The sequence below is a fragment of the Oncorhynchus clarkii genome, chromosome 8, assembly GCF_045791955.1.
Source record: "Oncorhynchus clarkii lewisi isolate Uvic-CL-2024 chromosome 8, UVic_Ocla_1.0, whole genome shotgun sequence".
In the NCBI taxonomy this organism is placed as follows: domain Eukaryota; kingdom Metazoa; phylum Chordata; class Actinopteri; order Salmoniformes; family Salmonidae; genus Oncorhynchus; species Oncorhynchus clarkii.
Genome location: NC_092154.1, coordinates 38,028,757 through 38,046,792, shown reverse-complemented (window position 1 = coordinate 38,046,792; position 18,036 = coordinate 38,028,757). Strand labels below are relative to the sequence as shown.

At 48.5% G+C, this 18,036-nt stretch overlaps 1 protein-coding gene across 2 annotated transcripts in view; it reads right to left on the bottom strand.

Moving 5' to 3' along the window:
* LOC139415376 (kelch-like protein 29) overlaps positions 1-18,036 on the bottom strand; it is a 341,932-nt gene that overhangs the window by 60,671 nt on the left and 263,225 nt on the right. For both annotated transcript variants that reach the window (XM_071163482.1, XM_071163481.1), the window contains exons 8-10: positions 14,624-14,736; positions 14,345-14,491; positions 1,680-1,878 (exon numbers count right to left, since the gene is read on the bottom strand). In XM_071163482.1, coding sequence (XP_071019583.1) covers positions 1,680-1,878; positions 14,345-14,491; positions 14,624-14,736 — 459 coding nt within the window. The remainder of the gene's footprint in view (positions 1-1,679; positions 1,879-14,344; positions 14,492-14,623; positions 14,737-18,036) is intronic.

Genomic DNA, 18,036 nt, shown 5'->3' with positions numbered 1-18,036 from the left:
CCCAAAGTCAACTTTTTCATCGGATGTAAATGGCATACTAATGTTCTCGTTTTCTTCTTCTGCCCCAAATGTGCATTTATGTCATTGCTTCCTCGTGCCTTCTACATTGCATATCCTGGCATGCATGTGACAGCCCATGTGTGAGTGTTAGGGTTAGGCAATGTCAACCTTTGTCCTAATCGGGATTATGTACCCATAAAACATTGTGATATATGATGGTATAGGCCCCTATTGGCCAACCATACCTACAGCACGAAATCGAATGCTACAACTGGATGAGTCATGATGAAAAATAATGCTGTTGAAAGCCTGGACAGAGGATAAGTGCAGGCAAATCTTTTCTAATATACCTTTCTGGTGGAGGAGCTTCAGCATGGAACAGGGTTGTGTGTGTGTGTGTGTGTGTGGCACACATGATGAAGCAGTAACAGTCTGATGATGAACGGTCTTACCGTAGAGGGCTAGGTTATACTTAATGGGCTGGATAGAAACTGTCTCCCGTTTCCAGATCTAGATAATAATTGCTTTATTTGCCTCGTAAAATAATCGAAAACAAAAGAGTATTGTTTGTTCCATCTCTCATAACGCTGGGATTGAGAGTAGCCTCTGCTTATTGAAAGCGGCAACTTCAGGACAACACCTTTTTAGGCTAGAATATTTTTGGGAAGAGTTACTGTTCCACTTGAACTTGTCTTAAAGATTTTATGATAGGTTATTGGCCATTTGGTGTAATTTCAACCTCGCTTGGAGGGATTTCCCCCGGCTGGTATGGATCATTTCTTTCTAAATAAGCTTTGATTAAACTTGTCATAACATTTTTTCTTACCGGCAATTGATATTGCTCGTTCTCTCTCATTATTAGTCCCCTGGCTACCTTACGTTTTTAGGCCATTCAAACCACTTTTTGGGATGGAACTCTGTTACATCCGTTGTCTGATCCGGGAGAAAGCCATGCAGGAAATGATGAAAGCGTAGCCTATATGCATAGCCTATCAAAAGGAGATGGAGAAGGGAATATAGGCTACGTTTTTTGAATCAGCTAGACACAAGATAGTGAAGGAGTGTCTAACAAAAAAAAGGAATAGGTTTAGGCTACTGCCTAAGGCTCTTGTATCAAAGAGAGAGTTGCACATTTAAAGCAAGTTGGCCGCAATTCTACACATTTTGCCATGGGGCGGAGAGAATATTTAGCAATTTTATAACTCATTTCATGCAATTCTACTCATTTTGCCATGGGGCGGAGAGGAAAATGTGCTGTTTCACAGCTAATTTCCTGCAATTTAAAAAATCTTGCCATAGGGTGAAGAGAAACGTTTAAAGTTTTTAATATGATATCTGAGTGAGACTAACAAAATCAAAATGGGGGCCCCTCAGCCGGTAATTCGACCATGATTACTAAGTTTAGATAGCTGGCTGCTAGACTAATTTAAACGAAAATAGCTGACATGGGCTAATTGAGTGACTATCAGTGACTGACATAACAAGAGAAAAACTGCTGATTGCAAAAACAAATTTCAAAATTGCACCTTGTGTATTCTACTATTCTAACAGTAAGTTGAGACCCTGACGGAGTCCCCCCCCCCCGCTAAAATAATTAATATATATATATATATTATTTTAAAAAGTATAACTACTGATCCGAGGAGCCCGTCAGTTGCCCATCCCTGGTGTACACCTACCTGCAGATAGCCGTGGTCGTGTCCTAGGAGTCTGCATCTCCTGTCTGGCGTGAGGTAACATGTGATACCTCTTGGCCTCGTTGACCAGGTCTCGACATGCTTCCGACGTCTTTATTAACTCCTCGTTGTCCACAACGTTCAGCAGGTAAGACGGGTGGATGAAGGGAAGGCGCACCACTGCTAATAACTCTGATACATGCTGCAGGAGAAAGAGGGGGAGAGATAGAGGGAGGGGGGAGAGATAGAGGGAGGGGAAGGGAGGAGGAGAGGAGGGTGGAGGGAGGGAGATGGGCCAGGAGCAAGAGGGGGAGAGATAGAGGGAGGGATAGAGGGAGGGGAAGGGAGGAGGAGAGGAGGGTGGAGGGAGGGAGATGGGCCAGGAGCAAGAGGGGGAGAGATAGAGGGAGGGGAAGGGGAGAGGAGGGTGGAGGGAGGGAGAGAGATGGGCCAGGAGCAAGAGGGGGGAGAGATAGAGGGAGGGGAAGGGAGGAGGAGAGGAGGGTGGAGGGAGGGAGATGGGCCAGGAGCAAGAGGGGGAGAGATAGAGGGAGGGGAAGGGGAGAGGAGGGTGGAGGGAGGGAGAGAGATGGGCCAGGAGCAAGAGAAGGGAGAGATAGAGGGAGGGGAAGGGAGGAGGAGAGGAGGTTGGAGGGAGGGAGATGGGCCAGGAGAAAGAGGAGGGAGAGATAGAGGGAGGGGAAGGGAGGAGGAGAGGAGGGTGGAGTGAGGGAGATGGGCCAGGAGAAAGAGAAAGGGGAATGGCGTGGGAAGGAGAAAGGAGAAAGAGAAAGGCATGTCAATTTACTATGTGCAGACTACACACATTAGTCTACAGCAGTAAAGATGAATAATTCCTGGAAGCCTCAAAGAAGCGTTAGATTAGCAACGAATAAACAAACCCAGATATGAGAGTAAATCAATCACACAGACTGTGCTGCCACAGACAACCACTTTCATGTCCGTCTCAGACAACACCACAGTGGCAAATATAAACACACGCGACTCATTATAAACCGTCTTGACTGTGCAAATCATGTAATATCTAAAGGAAGGGGGAAAGAAAATATCTCATTTGGAGGAAGGAAGGAAGTTTGCAGTAAACTTTGGGATCAGCTGTGTCAGTGTAAGGTTGGAGAGAGAAAGAGAGAGAGAGAGGTTGACAGAGATCTCTACAGCTGCCTCTAAGTCAGAACACGTGTGTGTGTGTGTGTGTGTGTGTGTGTGTGTGTGTGTGTGTGTGTGTGTAGACAGGTGGTCTGCTCTGGCATAGGTTGTAGTAGTGACTAGAGTGTGCAATGTGTGTGTGTGTGTGTGTGTGTGTGTGTGTGCATGCGTGTGCGTGTGTGTGAGAGACGTCCAGAACCCCCATGGGACTCTTGTCTCTGTCAGAGCTAAACGTTGTAAACAACCCGAGACGACAATGTCCGTAGACACCACAGTACACAGAATTTGAGCCATTGACCTCTAGCTCAGCGTTATGGCCACTCTGGAAGGATCGTACAGCCAGCCTTAGCATCTCTCTGACATCTGGCGCGATCGTCCTCAATGAATCTTTCCAGAGAGGAGAGGAAGGGAAAGAGGAGAATAATGGAAAGAGAAGAGGAGTAAGTAGGAGAGGAGGAGGAGGAAATCAGAAGAGGAGAGGAGAAGAATGGAAAGAGAAGAGGAGTAAGTAGGAGAGGAGGAGGAGGAAATCAGAAGAGGAGAGGAGAAGAATGGAAAGAGAAGAGGAGTAAGTAGGAGAGGAGGAGGAGGAAAGGAGAAGAGGAGAAGAGAGAAGAATGGAAAGAGAAGAGGAGTAAGTAGGAGAGGAGGAGGAGGAAAGGAGAAGAGGAGAAGAGAGAAGAATGGAAAGAGTAGAGGAGTAAGTAGGAGAGGAGGAGGAGGAGGAAATCAGAAGAGGAGAGGAGAAGAATGGAAAGAGAAGAGGAGTAAGTAGGAGAGGAGGAGGAGGAAAGGAGAAGAGGAGAGGAGAAGAATGGAAAGAGAAGAGGAGTAAGTAGGAGAGGAGGAGGAGGAAAGGAGAAGAGGAGAGGAGAGAAGAAGAGAAAGAGGAGTATGCAGGAGAGGAGAGGAGGAGGAGAAGAGGATGAGAGGAGAAGAAGGAAAAGAGAGGAGAGTGTGTTGTTGACATTTGGTTTGTGTGCCTGCAGTTAACACAGTATACAGACGGGACTATGGGTTTCTCTCCCCCACAAACACAAAACACACAGTATACAGACGGGACTATGGGTTTCTCTCCCCCACAAACACAAAACACACAGTATACAGACGGGACTATGGGTTTCTCTCCCCCACAAACACAAAACACACAGTATACTCTTTACTTGATTAAACAAACAAGTCGCTGCCTCTCTCTCTCCTTTTCTCATGAATATATCGATATGTAAATGGGTATCATACTTCTAGCTTCACATTTAAAGCCACACAAGACGTATTATATTGTGTATTAATACCCCTTATAGATCATCCCTACCTCCCTCCATCCTGGGTCAGGCCTGACATAGTTTCTGTGTTTGGCTGTCTCTCTCTGTCTAAGTGCAGGCTGAGTACAGTGTCTAAGTGCAGAGTGATGTGTGACAGAGGTGTATTCAATCATCTAAGTGACTCACAGCGCAGCTGAGTGGCTATGGAACAGCTGTGAACAAGAAGGGTCTCTCTCTCTCTCGCTCACACACACATACGAGCAGAGGCACTCATTAAACGTGGAAAGCCACACGCCAATGCATTCCATACCCACATACATCTGAACAATAATATTCTGTATCTAAAGAAAATATGTATATCTAACACACATTCCCCACTGAGAGTAGAGAGGGAAACACAGGGTGGACATTATTCGTGTGTGTGTGTGTGTGTGTGTTCCTCCCGGCTAGATCTCACCTGTAGTCTTGACAGCTCTTAGACACAATACTAGATAGATTATCCCTGCCTCAGCTGAAACGCAGCCCATTTACATGTGTGTGTGTGTGTGGCAACATGCAGTTCTTATGTACAAATGATACCTGCACGCTCATATTTATACACTGTCCGTCACTAAAAAGACCAAACCGCTCTCAGTGAAAAATGGACCATAGAAGGTGACTGAGACACACACACACACACACACACACACACACACACACACACACACACACACACACACACACACACACATGAATAAAAGACAGATTGCGAATTCAAAGTCCATGTGTGTAAACCGGTGGAGGCTGCTGAGGGGAGGACGGCTCATAATAACAGCCGGAACAGAGGGAATGGAATGGCATCAAACACCTGGAGACCCTGTGTTTGAAGTATGTGATCCCATTTCACAAACTCCACTCCAGCCTTTACCACGAGCCCATCCTCCCCAATTAAGGTGCTACCAACCTCCTGTGGTGTAGACTATGTGTAGGCTGTGGGGGTTGGAGTTTACTCGAGCGCATAGCCATGCTTAGCCTCAGAGCGCTAACAAGCGCATTCACCTGGACCGACAAACATGAATAGGGCTAGGCTCACGCAATGGTGTGTGTGTGTGTTGTGTTCTCCCTCAGGTTAGTGATGTGTGTGTGTGTGTGTGTGTGATGAAGGGATGAGGAGAGGTCGTGGGATTGAGGATATGGAAGAGGCAGGCTGCTGTTGAGATGCTGAGGACACGACCACGGCTATCTACAGGTAGGTAGGCACACACACACACACACACACACACACACACACACACACACAGCTATTTTGCTCTGAGGGGCAGTTTCAGCATGATTTCACTCAATAACACGCTAGCTAGCTCACCCCTCCCAGATCAGCCTTTTTCCTGTTAATCCATGTAGACAGAGGCCTTCCGGGTGTGTTCTGTGTTGATCTGGCTTTGTAAGGAGAGTTCTTTGTTAAAGCACAATGTATGTTTGGTGAACACGCACTACAGACGGTTTTTAAACCGCAAGGAGAGAGTCTGTCTACCCTTATTTTGTGGTGAAGGACAGTCTTTCGTGCTCCAATGTTTATATAACATGCAGTGTCTTAGAAAACAGACTGGGATAATCAATCTTTTTGGTTCTTCTCTATACCTGCTGAAAACACATTTTAAAGACCTTCACTAAGAGAAATAAGAGAAACGCTATTAATATAACATGTAATAACTTATAACTATAACATGTAATAACTTCCCTCCATCCAAAAAACTTTGTGGGTTCTGAAATGGCAAACGTCAGATGCCCATTATTTATTGATGTGTGAACTCTTTTCCCAGAGTGCAGTGAATGACTGGCTCTTTCTATCTACCAAATCCACCATTAAATGTCACATTAGGGGTATTTGTCTGTCTCCATGTTTCCCTCTCTCTCCATCTCGGTCTCCTCCAGTCTCTCCGTGCCTGACTCTCTGTGCCTGACTCTCTGTGCCTGACTCTCCGTGCCTGACTCTCCGTGCCTGACTCTCCGTGCCTGACTCTCCGTGCCTGACTCTCTGGTCTCTCCGTGCTAGTCTCACATTAGGGGTATTTGTCTGTCTCCATGTTTCCCTCTCTCTCCATCTCTCTGTCTCAGTCTCCTCCAGTCTCTCTGTGCCTGACTCTCCGTGCCTGACTCTCCGTGCCTGACCCTCCGGTCTCTCTGTGCCTGACCCTCCGTGCCTGACTCTCCGTGCCTGACTCTCTGGTCTCTCCGTGCCAGTCTCACATTAGGGGTATTTGTCTGTCTCCATGTTTCCCTCTCTCTCCATCTCTCTGTCTCAGTCTCCTCCAGTCTCTCTGTGCCTGACTCTCCGTGCCTGACTCTCCGTGCCTGACCCTCCGGTCTCTCTGTGCCTGACCCTCCGTGCCTGACTCTCCGTGCCTGACTCTCTGGTCTCTCCGTGCCAGTCTCACATTAGGGGTATTTGTCTGTCTCCATGTTTCCCTCTCTCTCCATCTCTCTGTCTCGGTCTCCTCCAGTCTCTCTGTGCCTGACTCTCCGGTCTCTCCGTGCCTGACTCTCCGGTCTCTCGTGCCAGTCTCACATTAGGGGTATTTGTCTGTCTCCATGTTTCCCTCTCTCTCCATCTCTCTGTCTCGGTCTCCTCCAGTCTCTCCGTGCCTGACTCTCCGATCTCTCTGTGCCTGACCCTCCGTGCCTGACCCTCCGTGTCTGACTCTCCGTGTCTGACTCTCCGTGCCTGACTCTCCGTGCCTGACCGTCCGGTCTCTGTGCCTGACTCCCCGTGCCTGAATCTCCGTGCCCGACTCTCCGGTCTCTCCGTGCCCGACTCTCCGGTCTCTCCGTGCCCGACTCTCCTGTCTCTCCGTGCCCGACTCTCCTGTCTCTCCGTGCCCGACTCTCCTGTCTCTCCGTGCCCGACTCTCCTGTCTCTCCGTGCCCGACTCTCCGGTCTCTCGTGCCAGTCTCACATTAGGGGTATTTGTCTGTCTCCATGTTTCCCTCTCTCTCCATCTCTCTGTCTCGGTCTCCTCCAGTCTCTCCGTGCCTGACTCTCCGGTCTCTCCGTGCCTGACTCTCCGGTCTCTCCGTGCCTGACCCTCCGTGCCTGACTCTCCGGTCTCTCCGTGCCTGTCTCTCCGTGCCTGACTCTCCTGTCTCTCCGTGCCTGTCTCTCCGTGCCTGACTCTCCTGTCTCTCCGTGCCTGTCTCTCCGTGCCTGACTCTCCTGTCTCTCCGTGCCGTGCTCTCCGTGCCGTGCTCGACTCTCCGTGCCCGACTCTCCGTGCCCGACTCTCCGTGCTCCCCGTGCCCGACTCTCTGTGCTCCCCGTGCTTAACTCTCCATGCTCCCCGTGCCCGACTCTCCGTGCTCCCCGTGCCCGACTCTCCGTGCTCCCCGTGCCCGACTCTCCGTGCTCCCCGTGCCCGACTCTCTGTGCTCTCTGTGCTCTCCGTGCTCTCTGTGACTCTCCGTGCTCCCCGTGCCCGACTCTCCGTGCTCCCCGTGCCCGACTCTCCGTGCTCCCCGTGCCCGACTCTCCGTGCTCCCCGTGCCCGACTCTCCGTGCTCCCCGTGCCCGACTCTCCGTGCTCCCCGTGCCCGACTCTCCGTGCTCGACTCTCCGGTCTCTGGGTCTCTCCGTCTCTGGGTCTCTCTGGGTCTCTCCGTGCCCGTGTCTCCGGTCTCTCCGTGCCCGTGTCTCCGGTGTGTCCGTGTCTCCGGTCTTCCGTGCCCGACTCTCCAGGTCTGGGTCTCCGGTCTCTCCGTGCCTGACCCTCCGTGCCTGACTCTCCGGTCTCTCCGTGCCTGTCTCTCCGTGCCTGACTCTCCTGTCTCTCCGTGCCTGTCTCTCCGTGCCTGACTCTCCTGTCTCTCCGTGCCTGTCTCTCCGTGCCTGACTCTCCTGTCTCTCCGTGCCGTGCTCTCCGTGCCGTGCTCGACTCTCCGTGCCCGACTCTCCGTGCCCGACTCTCCGTGCTCCCCGTGCCCGACTCTCTGTGCTCCCCGTGCTTAACTCTCCATGCTCCCCGTGCCCGACTCTCCGTGCTCCCCGTGCCCGACTCTCCGTGCTCCCCGTGCCCGACTCTCCGTGCTCCCCGTGCCCGACTCTCTGTGCTCTCTGTGCTCTCCGTGCTCTCTGTGCCCGACTCTCCGTGCTCCCCGTGCCCGACTCTCCGTGCTCCCCGTGCCCGACTCTCCGTGCTCCCCGTGCCCGACTCTCCGTGCTCCCCGTGCCCGACTCTCCGTGCTCCCCGTGCCCGACTCTCCGTGCTCCCCGTGCCCGACTCTCCGTGCTCGACTCTCCGGTCTCTGGGTCTCTCCGTCTCTGGGTCTCTCTGGGTCTCTCCGTGCCCGTGTCTCCGGTCTCTCCGTGCCCGTGTCTCCGGTGTGTCCGTGTCTCCGGTCTTCCGTGCCCGACTCTCCAGGTCTGGGTCTGTCTGTCTGGGTCTCTCTGTCTGTCTGGGTCTCTCTGTCTGTCTCTCCGGTCTGTGTCTGTCTCGCCGGGTCTGTGTCTGTCTCGCCGGGTCTGTGTCCGTCTCTTCAGTCTGTATCTCTCGGTCTGTGTCCGTCTCTTCAGTCTGTCTCTCTGTGTCCGTCTCTTCAGTCTGTCTCTCTGTGTCCGTCTCTTCAGTCTGTCTCTCTGTGTCCGTCTCTTCAGTCTGTCTCTCTGTGTCCGTCTCTTCAGTCTGTCTCTCTGTGTCCGTCTCTTCAGTCTGTCTCTCTGTGTCCGTCTCTTCAGTCTGTCTCTCTGTGTCCGTCTCTTCAGTCTGTCTCTCTCTGTCCGTCCCTTCAGTCTGTCTCTCTGTCCGTCTCTTCAGTCTGTCTCTCTGTGTCCGTCTCTTCAGTCTGTCTCTCTGTGTCCGTCTCTTCAGTCTGTCTCTCTGTGTCCGTCTCTTCAGTCTGTCTCTCTGTGTCCGTCTCTTCAGTCTGTCTCTCTGTGTCCGTCTCTTCAGTCTGTCTCTCTGTGTCCGTCTCTTCAGTCTGTCTCTCTCTGTCCGTCCCTTCAGTCTGTCTCTCTGTCCGTCTCTTCAGTCTGTCTCTCTGTGTCCGTCTCTTCAGTCTGTCTCTCTGTGTCCGTCTCTTCAGTCTGTCTCTCTGTGTCCGTCTCTTCAGTCGGTCTCTCTGTGTCCGTCTCTTCGGTCTCTCTGTGTCCGTCTCTTCGGTCTCTCTGTGTCCGTCTCTTTAGTATGCCCGTCGCTTCCGCCTCTCTGTCCGTCGCTTCCGCCTCTCTGTCCGTCGCTTCCGCCTCTCTGTCCGTCGCTTCCGCCTCTCTGTCCGTCGCTTCCGCCTCTCTGTCCGTCGCTTCCGCCTCTCTGTCCGTCGCTTCCGCCCGTCGCTCCGCCCATCCCTCAGTCTCTACGTCCGTCTTGTTCCCTCGCTCTCCGTCTTGTTCCCTCACTCTCCGTCTTGATCCCTCGCTCTCCGTCTTGTTCTCTCGCTCTCCGTCTTGTTTCCTCGCTCTCCGTCTTGTTCCCTCGCTCTCCGTCTTGTTCCCTCGCTCTCCGTCTTGTTCCCTCGCTCTCCGTCTTGTTCCCTCGCTCTCCGTCTTGTTCCCTCGCTCTCCGTCTTGTTCTCTCGCTCTCCGTCTTGTTCTCTCGCTCTCTGTCTTGTTCTCTCGCTCTCTGTCTTGTTCTCTCGCTCTCTGTCTTGTTCTCTCGCTCTCGCGTGAGTCATACACAAACCCATTATTAATGCTCAAACACTCTCTCTCTCTATCTCTGGCTCTCAGCGATGTCCAGCCTTGTTTCTGTTTCCTCACTCCAGAAGGAAAATTGCATATTATTTACTCAGCCCCCTGTCAACATGCCAGTGCAGTGCACACACACACACACACATACATACATACATACATACATACAGCCCCCAGCGTTTGGTGTTTTTCTCTCCCTCTCAGAGAGTGTCAGCCCTGTGACAATTGGCCCTGACGTGTCATTAAAAAATATCACAGGTTCCAGGGGAGCAATTTCCACTGCACTCTTTTTCCAAATGGCAGGAGAGAGGGACGTGGGGAGGTGTGGAGGGAGGGAGAGAGGAAAGGTGAAAATTAGCTTGTGGTGAGCAGAGCGTATCAACTCAAATGCTGGGGTCAGTTTCTCTTGTGGAAAGAACCTCTCTCTCATCCTTCCCGCCCTCTCATCCCCTCTCCTTTACTCCCTAACCTCTCCTCCCCTTCACTCCTTTCCCCTCCCCTCCTTCACCCTTCACCCCTCCCCTCCTTCACTCCTCTCCCCTCCTTCACTCCTCTCCCCTCCTTCACTCCTCTCCCCACCTTCACTCCTCTCCCCACCTTCACTCCTCTCCCCTCCTTCACTCCTCTCCCCTCCTTCACTCCTCTCCCCTCCTCTCTCTAGTGGCAGTAGTTTTAGTGTGTCTATCTGTCACACATGGCCCAGAGATTTGAGACTGGCCCTGAGCTCCATCACAGCTCCACTCCTATAATGTCATGGCACACAGCAGAGAGAGCATCACTGAAAATCTGATTCCTACTGAGCACAGGGACACTGGGGCCCCTCTCCTCTCACTGTCTCGCTTTCCTTCTCCCTCTCGCTCTCTAAATGTCACCTTTGGGAAGGTGTTATTGTGAGTAAACAAAACCAGAGACCAAAGTCTAAAGCTGTGATCCAAAAGGAATCAGCCGCAAATAGGAATGAGCAGCAACTCACCATTGGGTCCTGACCCTCCATTTGAGAAACCACTGACTGCTATAAGGTATTAGTTTTTATCTCTGACTTAGCAACAAGGAGACAGAGAAAAGGGAGGAAAGGAGGAACAGGAGTGGACGGCAGGTGAAGTGTCTGTGTCCGTTTCACTTTCCCCTCGTTCCCTTGCCATGCTCTGATTCGCTGTTCTCTCCTGTCCAATAGGCTGTGAGATTAATGCTGACCCGAGCGGAAGTGAACTGGTCAAAGCCTTTGACGGACTTTGATCCTCAGAAGAGCAGAGGTCCTTGTGTGTGTGAAACCGCCCCAAACACACACCAAACCATTTACCCCCCCCCCACAGAATGTCCTAGTTCCAATATTGTGCTGATCACATCCCCAAATCTGCCTTTCTACACCAGAATCACTCATATTTTTGACAAGAGCTCAGAAAAGGTCACAATAAGTTGAAAGCTGTGTAGAGACAGAAACACTCCCCGGAAAGTCATCATCCTCTAGGACATTTGAAGTCCCTTTTAGCTATATTTATAACCACACTACCTCCTCTAGACACATTAAAAACGCTGCTACAGGACTGCTTACAGTCCTCTTCTCTCTCTACCTGTACCTAAATTCTCTGCCCTGCACCTGAAAAATGAGGCATCTGTAAAATGAGGGGGACTCGTACTTAAGCTTTTACATAAAAGAAATGTGGGTACTGACCATGTTCAATGATGACAATATCCGCGAGAGGGAATCGGCTTGCTTTCGGTAGGTTCGATTTACAGCCAATACCTCTGATACAGTCTGAACATTCTTAGTGAACCCACTCTATAGGCTACATCCCTTTATCTGCAGTTGATTGAATTGGGGTTTCGGTCCGTCTTGAAAGGCAATGAAAACGCTATCAGATGATGTCATATCCTTGAGATATGCATTGTCCACTTAGTCTGGGTACCAGTCTTCTTAGCTCACATTCCACTCCTTCCCTCTCCTGTTACTTGCCAAAACTCCTCACCACACAAGGAGTGGAATGTTAGCTAAGAAGACTAGCTCAACAGAGACGGCAACCAGGCTCGTGTCCACTAGATCACACTCAGTGTTAGGGAGTGGTGAACAACATGTCATTTAACTAGTAATTCAATGACATTTTGCAGTAGCTTGGAGGTAGTTGAACTCAATTCATATCTTGGTAGTGTTTTCAGTAGTGCATCACTTTTCTTTGGCATGTAGTGGTGTACTACTTTTGAACTGTTTTATTCAGTTCCTTTCTGTTTCCGCATCAGACCTGCCTATAAAGCTCACTTGAAACACCATTTATGTGTTTAACGAGAAACATTACATTTAAGTTAACATATGACTACAGAGCCATCTGTTTTTGCAACTTGTAGTCTATAACAATTTAAGATTTAGATATGACATTTTCTCACCAAGTAGTTTGGACGTAGTGAACTTCTTTTTCAAGGTAACTTTACTTAAGTACAATAAATACTGGATTTCTTAAGGGTAACTTTAGCGTAGCTTAACGTCTTCCAGTATAAAGTATTTGGTATCTTGGTCAACTATATTTTCAGAGTAGCTTCCCCGACACTGGTCACACTTCGACAAATAAGTTGATACGTCTCAGGGTCAATACATCACATCGACTAACCAACCTCCATGAATGTGGAAGAAGAGGACATGGATCAGAGAGGAGCTCACTGCAGGATACAAACCTTTATGGATCCAACACTAACTCTGCGACCCAAAGTGATGATACTGTAAACAGATGATGATGTTGTCAGAACAGCATTAAGTCCCGATTAACCAGGTTCGATCACAGTGGGGCTATATGCCACTCCCACAACAAACCAGGCCATACAGTACACTACAGTCGAGTACCCATAAACGCTGAATGAACATGTTGAAAATGGACCAGTACAAATTCGACCACTGCTTTTACCTATTAGCGACAGAGGCCACATTGACCCTCAACACGGGGCCCCTCAGAGGTGCGTGCTTAGTACCTTCCTGTACTCACTGGTCACACACAACTGCTTGGCTGTGAACGACTCCAACACCATCATTAAGTTTGCTGATGACACAACGGTGGTAGGCCTGATCACAGACGATGATGATACAGTCTATAGGGAGGAGGTCAGAGACCTGGCAGTGTGGTGCCAGGACAACAACCTCTCCCTCAACGATGAGACAGCCTATAGGGAGGAGGTCAGAGACCTGGCAGTGTGGTGCCAGGACAACAACCTCTCCCTCAACGATGAGACAGCCTATAGGGAGGAGGTCAGAGACCTGCCAGTGTGGTGCCAGGACAACAACCTCTCCCTCAACAATGAGACAGCCTATAGGGAGGAGGTCAGAGACCTGGCAGTGTGGTGCCAGGACAACAACCTCTCCCTCAACAATGAGACAGCCTATAGGGAGGAGGTCAGAGACCTGGCAGTGTGGTGCCAGGACAACAACCTCTCCCTCAACGATGAGACAGCCTATAGGGAGGAGGTCAGAGACCTGGCAGTGTGGTGCCAGGACAACAACCTCTCCCTCAACGTCAGCAAGACAAAGGAACTGATTGTGGACTACAGGAAATGGAGCTCTGAGCACCCGCCCGTCCGTCCACATCGACGGGGCTGTAGTGGACTGGATCGAGAGCTTCAAGTTCCTCGGTGTCCACACACACACCAACACAGTTGTGAAGAGGGCACGACAACGCCTCTTCCCCCTCAGGAGACTGAAAAGACTTGGCATGGGCCCTCAAAACGTTCTACAGCTGCACCACTGAGAGCATCTTTACTGGCTGCATTTTCGCTTGGTATGGCAACCGATTGGCACCCGACCGCAAGGCGCTACAGATGGTAGTGCGGACAGCCCAGTACATAACTGGGGCCGAGCTCCCTGCCATCCAGAACCTCTATATCAGGCGGTGTCAGACAAAAGCCAAGAAAAAAAAGACCCCAGCCACAGACCACATATCATCAACTAGATTCAGCCGCGGATAGACTGCAAATTGACCACAAATAGCCACGACAGATAAAACAATAATTTCAAACCTTGCTTATATTTGTATACGATCACAAATCTCTCTCTTATGTGTGGGAATACTTTGTAACAGATTTCCAAATTAAAATCACATTTGCTGGTGTTTTTACAGTCTTATGTCCTCGCCTGGGGTAGAATACGTCATGATAAGCTGTAGACCACACTATCTTCCGAGAGAGTTCACATCTATATTATTCGTAGCCATCTATTTACCACCACAAACCGACGCTGGCAGTAAGAACGCCACACACACAACCGTTCACCATCTTCACTTCCGCTGCTGCTACTCTGTTTATTATCTATCCGGATTTCCTAGTTACTTTCACTCCTACCTACAAGTAAATAATACCTCAATTACCTCAACTACCTCGCACCCCGGCACATTGACCTGGTACATGTACTCCTTGCACATAGCCTCGCTATCAGTATTTATTGTGTTACTATTTTATATTTGTATTTACTTTGTAACTCTGCATATTGGGAAAGGTCTCGTAAGTAAGCATTCCGCGCTAACGTCTACACCCCGTTGTGTTCGGTGCATGTGAGAAACACAATTTGATTTGAACCACTCCCTCCTACCTCTCTACCCTCCCTGCCTTACCTGTACTCTGGAGGTGGGGTCTCGTTTGATCCAATTGATTGCAGTCTCGTAGACCAGTTCCTCAGTCTTGGTATTGAGGCTGTCATTAGACAGGTAGGCCACCAGGTCCTCCTTAGACACATTCAGAATCTCCTCCTGACCTGCCGCCTACAGCACAAAAGATTGAAACTTGATTGGGATAAATAAATATTCTTGTTTTTTTTGAATATCTTATGAATTCATTCATGTATTTATCCACCCATCCATCCATCGATTTGTTCATTCAGTAAATCCACCTACCTCAGGGAAGTTCTGGAGTGCAAAGGCTTTGGCCATGTTGTGGAGCTCTGTACATCGCATAGCCTCAGCCATGCCCAGCACACCTAGACAGTTCCCTGCTGTTAGCTGTTTCTCTGCAGAGAGAGAAAGGAGAGAGAGAGAGAAAGGAGAGAGAGGAGAGAGGAGAGAGAGAGAGAGAGAGAGAGAGAGAGAGAAAGAAAGAAAGAAAGGAGAGAGAGAGAGAGAGAGAGAGAGAAAGGAGAGAGAAAGGAGAGAGAGAGAAAGGAGAGAGAGAGAGAGAGAGAGAGAGAGAGAGAGAAAGGAGAGAGAGAGAGAGAGAAAGGAGAGAGAGAGAGAGAAAAAGGAGAGAGAGAGAGAGAGAGAGAGAGAGAGAGAGGAAAGGCGAGAGAAAGAGGGGGAGAGGGTGAGAGGGAGAGACAGAGGGGGGAAAAAGGGGAGAGATGGAGAGATTGTCATTCACACATCCATTAAAAAGTCAGGATGGGGGAAGGGAGAGAGAAAGAGGGGAGAGCTTTGGTCTATCTGTGTGTATATCTGGGGCTAGGGAGAGAGTGTAATAACTCAAACAGCTCAAGGGACAAACAACAAGGGGAATCGATCGCTAGGTGCCCACTGAGCAGGGCCAGGAGACTGGGAAGGCATAGCAGGGATTAGTACTGCAGGTACAGACGTTTCACACACAGCCCTGGGCTGGGGCTCACTGTGTGAGGCCTGATCAAATGAGACACATTGGTACTGACCACCACCAGATCTCCCATCTATAAGCACAGAGCTGTGTGTGTGTGTGTTGGTGTGTGTGTGTGTGTTGGTGTGTGTGTGTGTGTTGTGTGTGTGTGTGTGTTGGTGTGTGTGTTGGTGTGTGTGTTGGTGTGTGGTGTGTGTGTTGGTGTGTTGGTGTTGGTGTTGGTGTGTGTGTGTGTGTGTGTGTGTGTGTGTGTGTGTGTGTGTGTGTGTGTGTGTGTGTGTGTGTGAGAGAGAGAGAGAGAGAGAGAGAGAGAGAGAGAGAGAACCAGCTGCCTATACAAATATCACCAGGAAAGCTCATGGAGAATCTCACCACTACAAGACCAACATATTATAATAAAACAGGGTTGATGTGACAAAGTGTCTGTTAAAGTCAACTCAGTGTGTTGACGCTGAATAGAAAAACAAAGCCTTCTGAAACTAATACAACTGTAGTCTGTTAATGTGGTGTTTGATTGAGCAGATGTGCTTTTACTGTTTCTGAGAGAGAGAGAGAAGTCTGAGGGGGCGTGAGAATGTGTAATAATAACTAGAGCTAGACCAATCAATACCTTTACAGAGCTGTCTCTATATCTAATCAATATTAAACAAGGTTCAAATGTGTTTGGTATCCTTATTTGGTCTGATCTTAATTGACTCCACAGGTACCATTCATTCAGGTTCATTTGTGTGGGTGTGAGGAGTCTGTGCAGTATCAATCTGTTATTATATGACGTGAGTGTCTGTGTTGCCATGGTGTGCAATATCTCAAACTCAGTGCAGCAGATTGCAGACATAGTGAATAAAGAGTTTTATTCCAGGCTCTGGAAGGTTCCATAGCCGCCGGTTGTAAATCCTCCCACGTTTTATTTCTTGTGACTTGAAGTTGTTCTAACATGATGGACAAAATAACATGTTAAATCAGTTGGTGTTAAGGTGTGTTTTTGTCACACTAAAAAAATCTGATGAACTCAATGCACCATGGCCAAAGTTAATTTAATCGGCATCTCTTCAGTACATTTGTTGCGAACTTCAATATCCCTGACATGATATCAATGTCTTTGTTCCAAGGTTATACACTGTACCAGTATTATGTCTCTATTCTAACATGCTCAAATGTCATGAATCATGTTCAGGCTGAAGTCTCTGACTACACTACAAATGGTTTCCCTGTTTTTCCACAAGTCCATATCGTTGGACTGGGGCCCACAGTGTGAGGCCTAATCAAATGAGACATTGGTACTGAACACCACCAGAACTCCCATCTATAAACACAGAGCACTCTTTGTGTGTGTGTGTGGGTATACATTGCCTTCAGAAAGTATTCATACCCCTTGACTTGTTCCACATTTTGTTGCATTACAGCCTGAATTCAAAATGGATTAAATAATTATTTTTTCCTCACTCATCTACTACACACAATAAATACCCCATAATGACAAAATGGGGTATTGACAACTATTTTCAGGTCGAGCCATAGATTTTCAAGTAGATTTAAGTCAAAACTGTAACATGGTCACTCATGAACATTCTTCTTGGTAAGCAACAGAGTAGATTTGGTCTGGTGTTTTAGCTTATTGTCCTGCTGAAAGGTAAATTCATCTCCCAGTGTCTGGTGGAAAGCAGACAACCAGGTTTTCCTCTGGGATTTTGCCTGTGCTTAGCTCCATTCCGTTTCTTTTTTATCCCGAGAAACTCCCCAGTCCTTAACAATGACAAGCATACACATAACATGATGCAGCCACCACTATGCTTGAAAATATGGTGAGTGGTACTCAGTCATGTGTTGTACTGGATTTACCCCTCACATAACACCTTGTATTCAGGACAAAAAATGTTTGCCAAATGTTTTGCAGTATTACTTTAGAGCCTTGCTGAAAAACAGGATGCATGTTTTGGAATATTTGTATTCTATACAGGCTTCCTTCTTTTCACTTTGTCATTTAGTTTAGTATTGTGGAGTAACTACAATGTTATTGATCCATCCTCAGTTTTCTCCAATTACAGCCATTAAACTCTGTAACTGTTTTAAAGTCACCATTGGCTTCATGGTGAAATCTGAGGGGTTTCGTTCGTTTCGTTCATCTCTGGCAACTGAGTTAGGAAGGACGCCTGTATCTTTGTATTGACTGGGTGTATTGACACACCATCTAAAGTGTAATTCATAACTTCACCATGCTCAAAGAGTTATTCAAAGTCAGATGTTTTTATTTATACCCATCTACCAATAGGTGCCATTCTTTATGAGGCATTGGAAAGCCTCCCTGGTCTTCGTGGATGAATCTGTGTTTGAAATTCACTATTCGACCGAGGGACCTTACTGATAATTGTACAGAGATGAGGTAGTCATAGAAAATCATGCTAAACACTATTATTGCACACAGAGTGAGTCCATGCAACTTATTATGTGACTTGTTAAGCTAAGTTTTACTCCTGAACTTGTTTAGGCTTGCGTTAACAAAGGGGTTTAGTACTTATTGACTAAAGCCATTTCAGCTTTTCATTTGTAATTCATTTGGTAATTTTTTTATTTATTTAACCTCCACTGACATTATGGGGCTGGTGACAATTTTTTTATTTATTTAATCAATTTTAAATTCAGGATGTAACAACAAAATGAGGGAAAAGTCAAGGGGTATGAATGCTTTCTGAAGGCACTGCATGTATGGACGTGTTTAACTGGCCAAGTC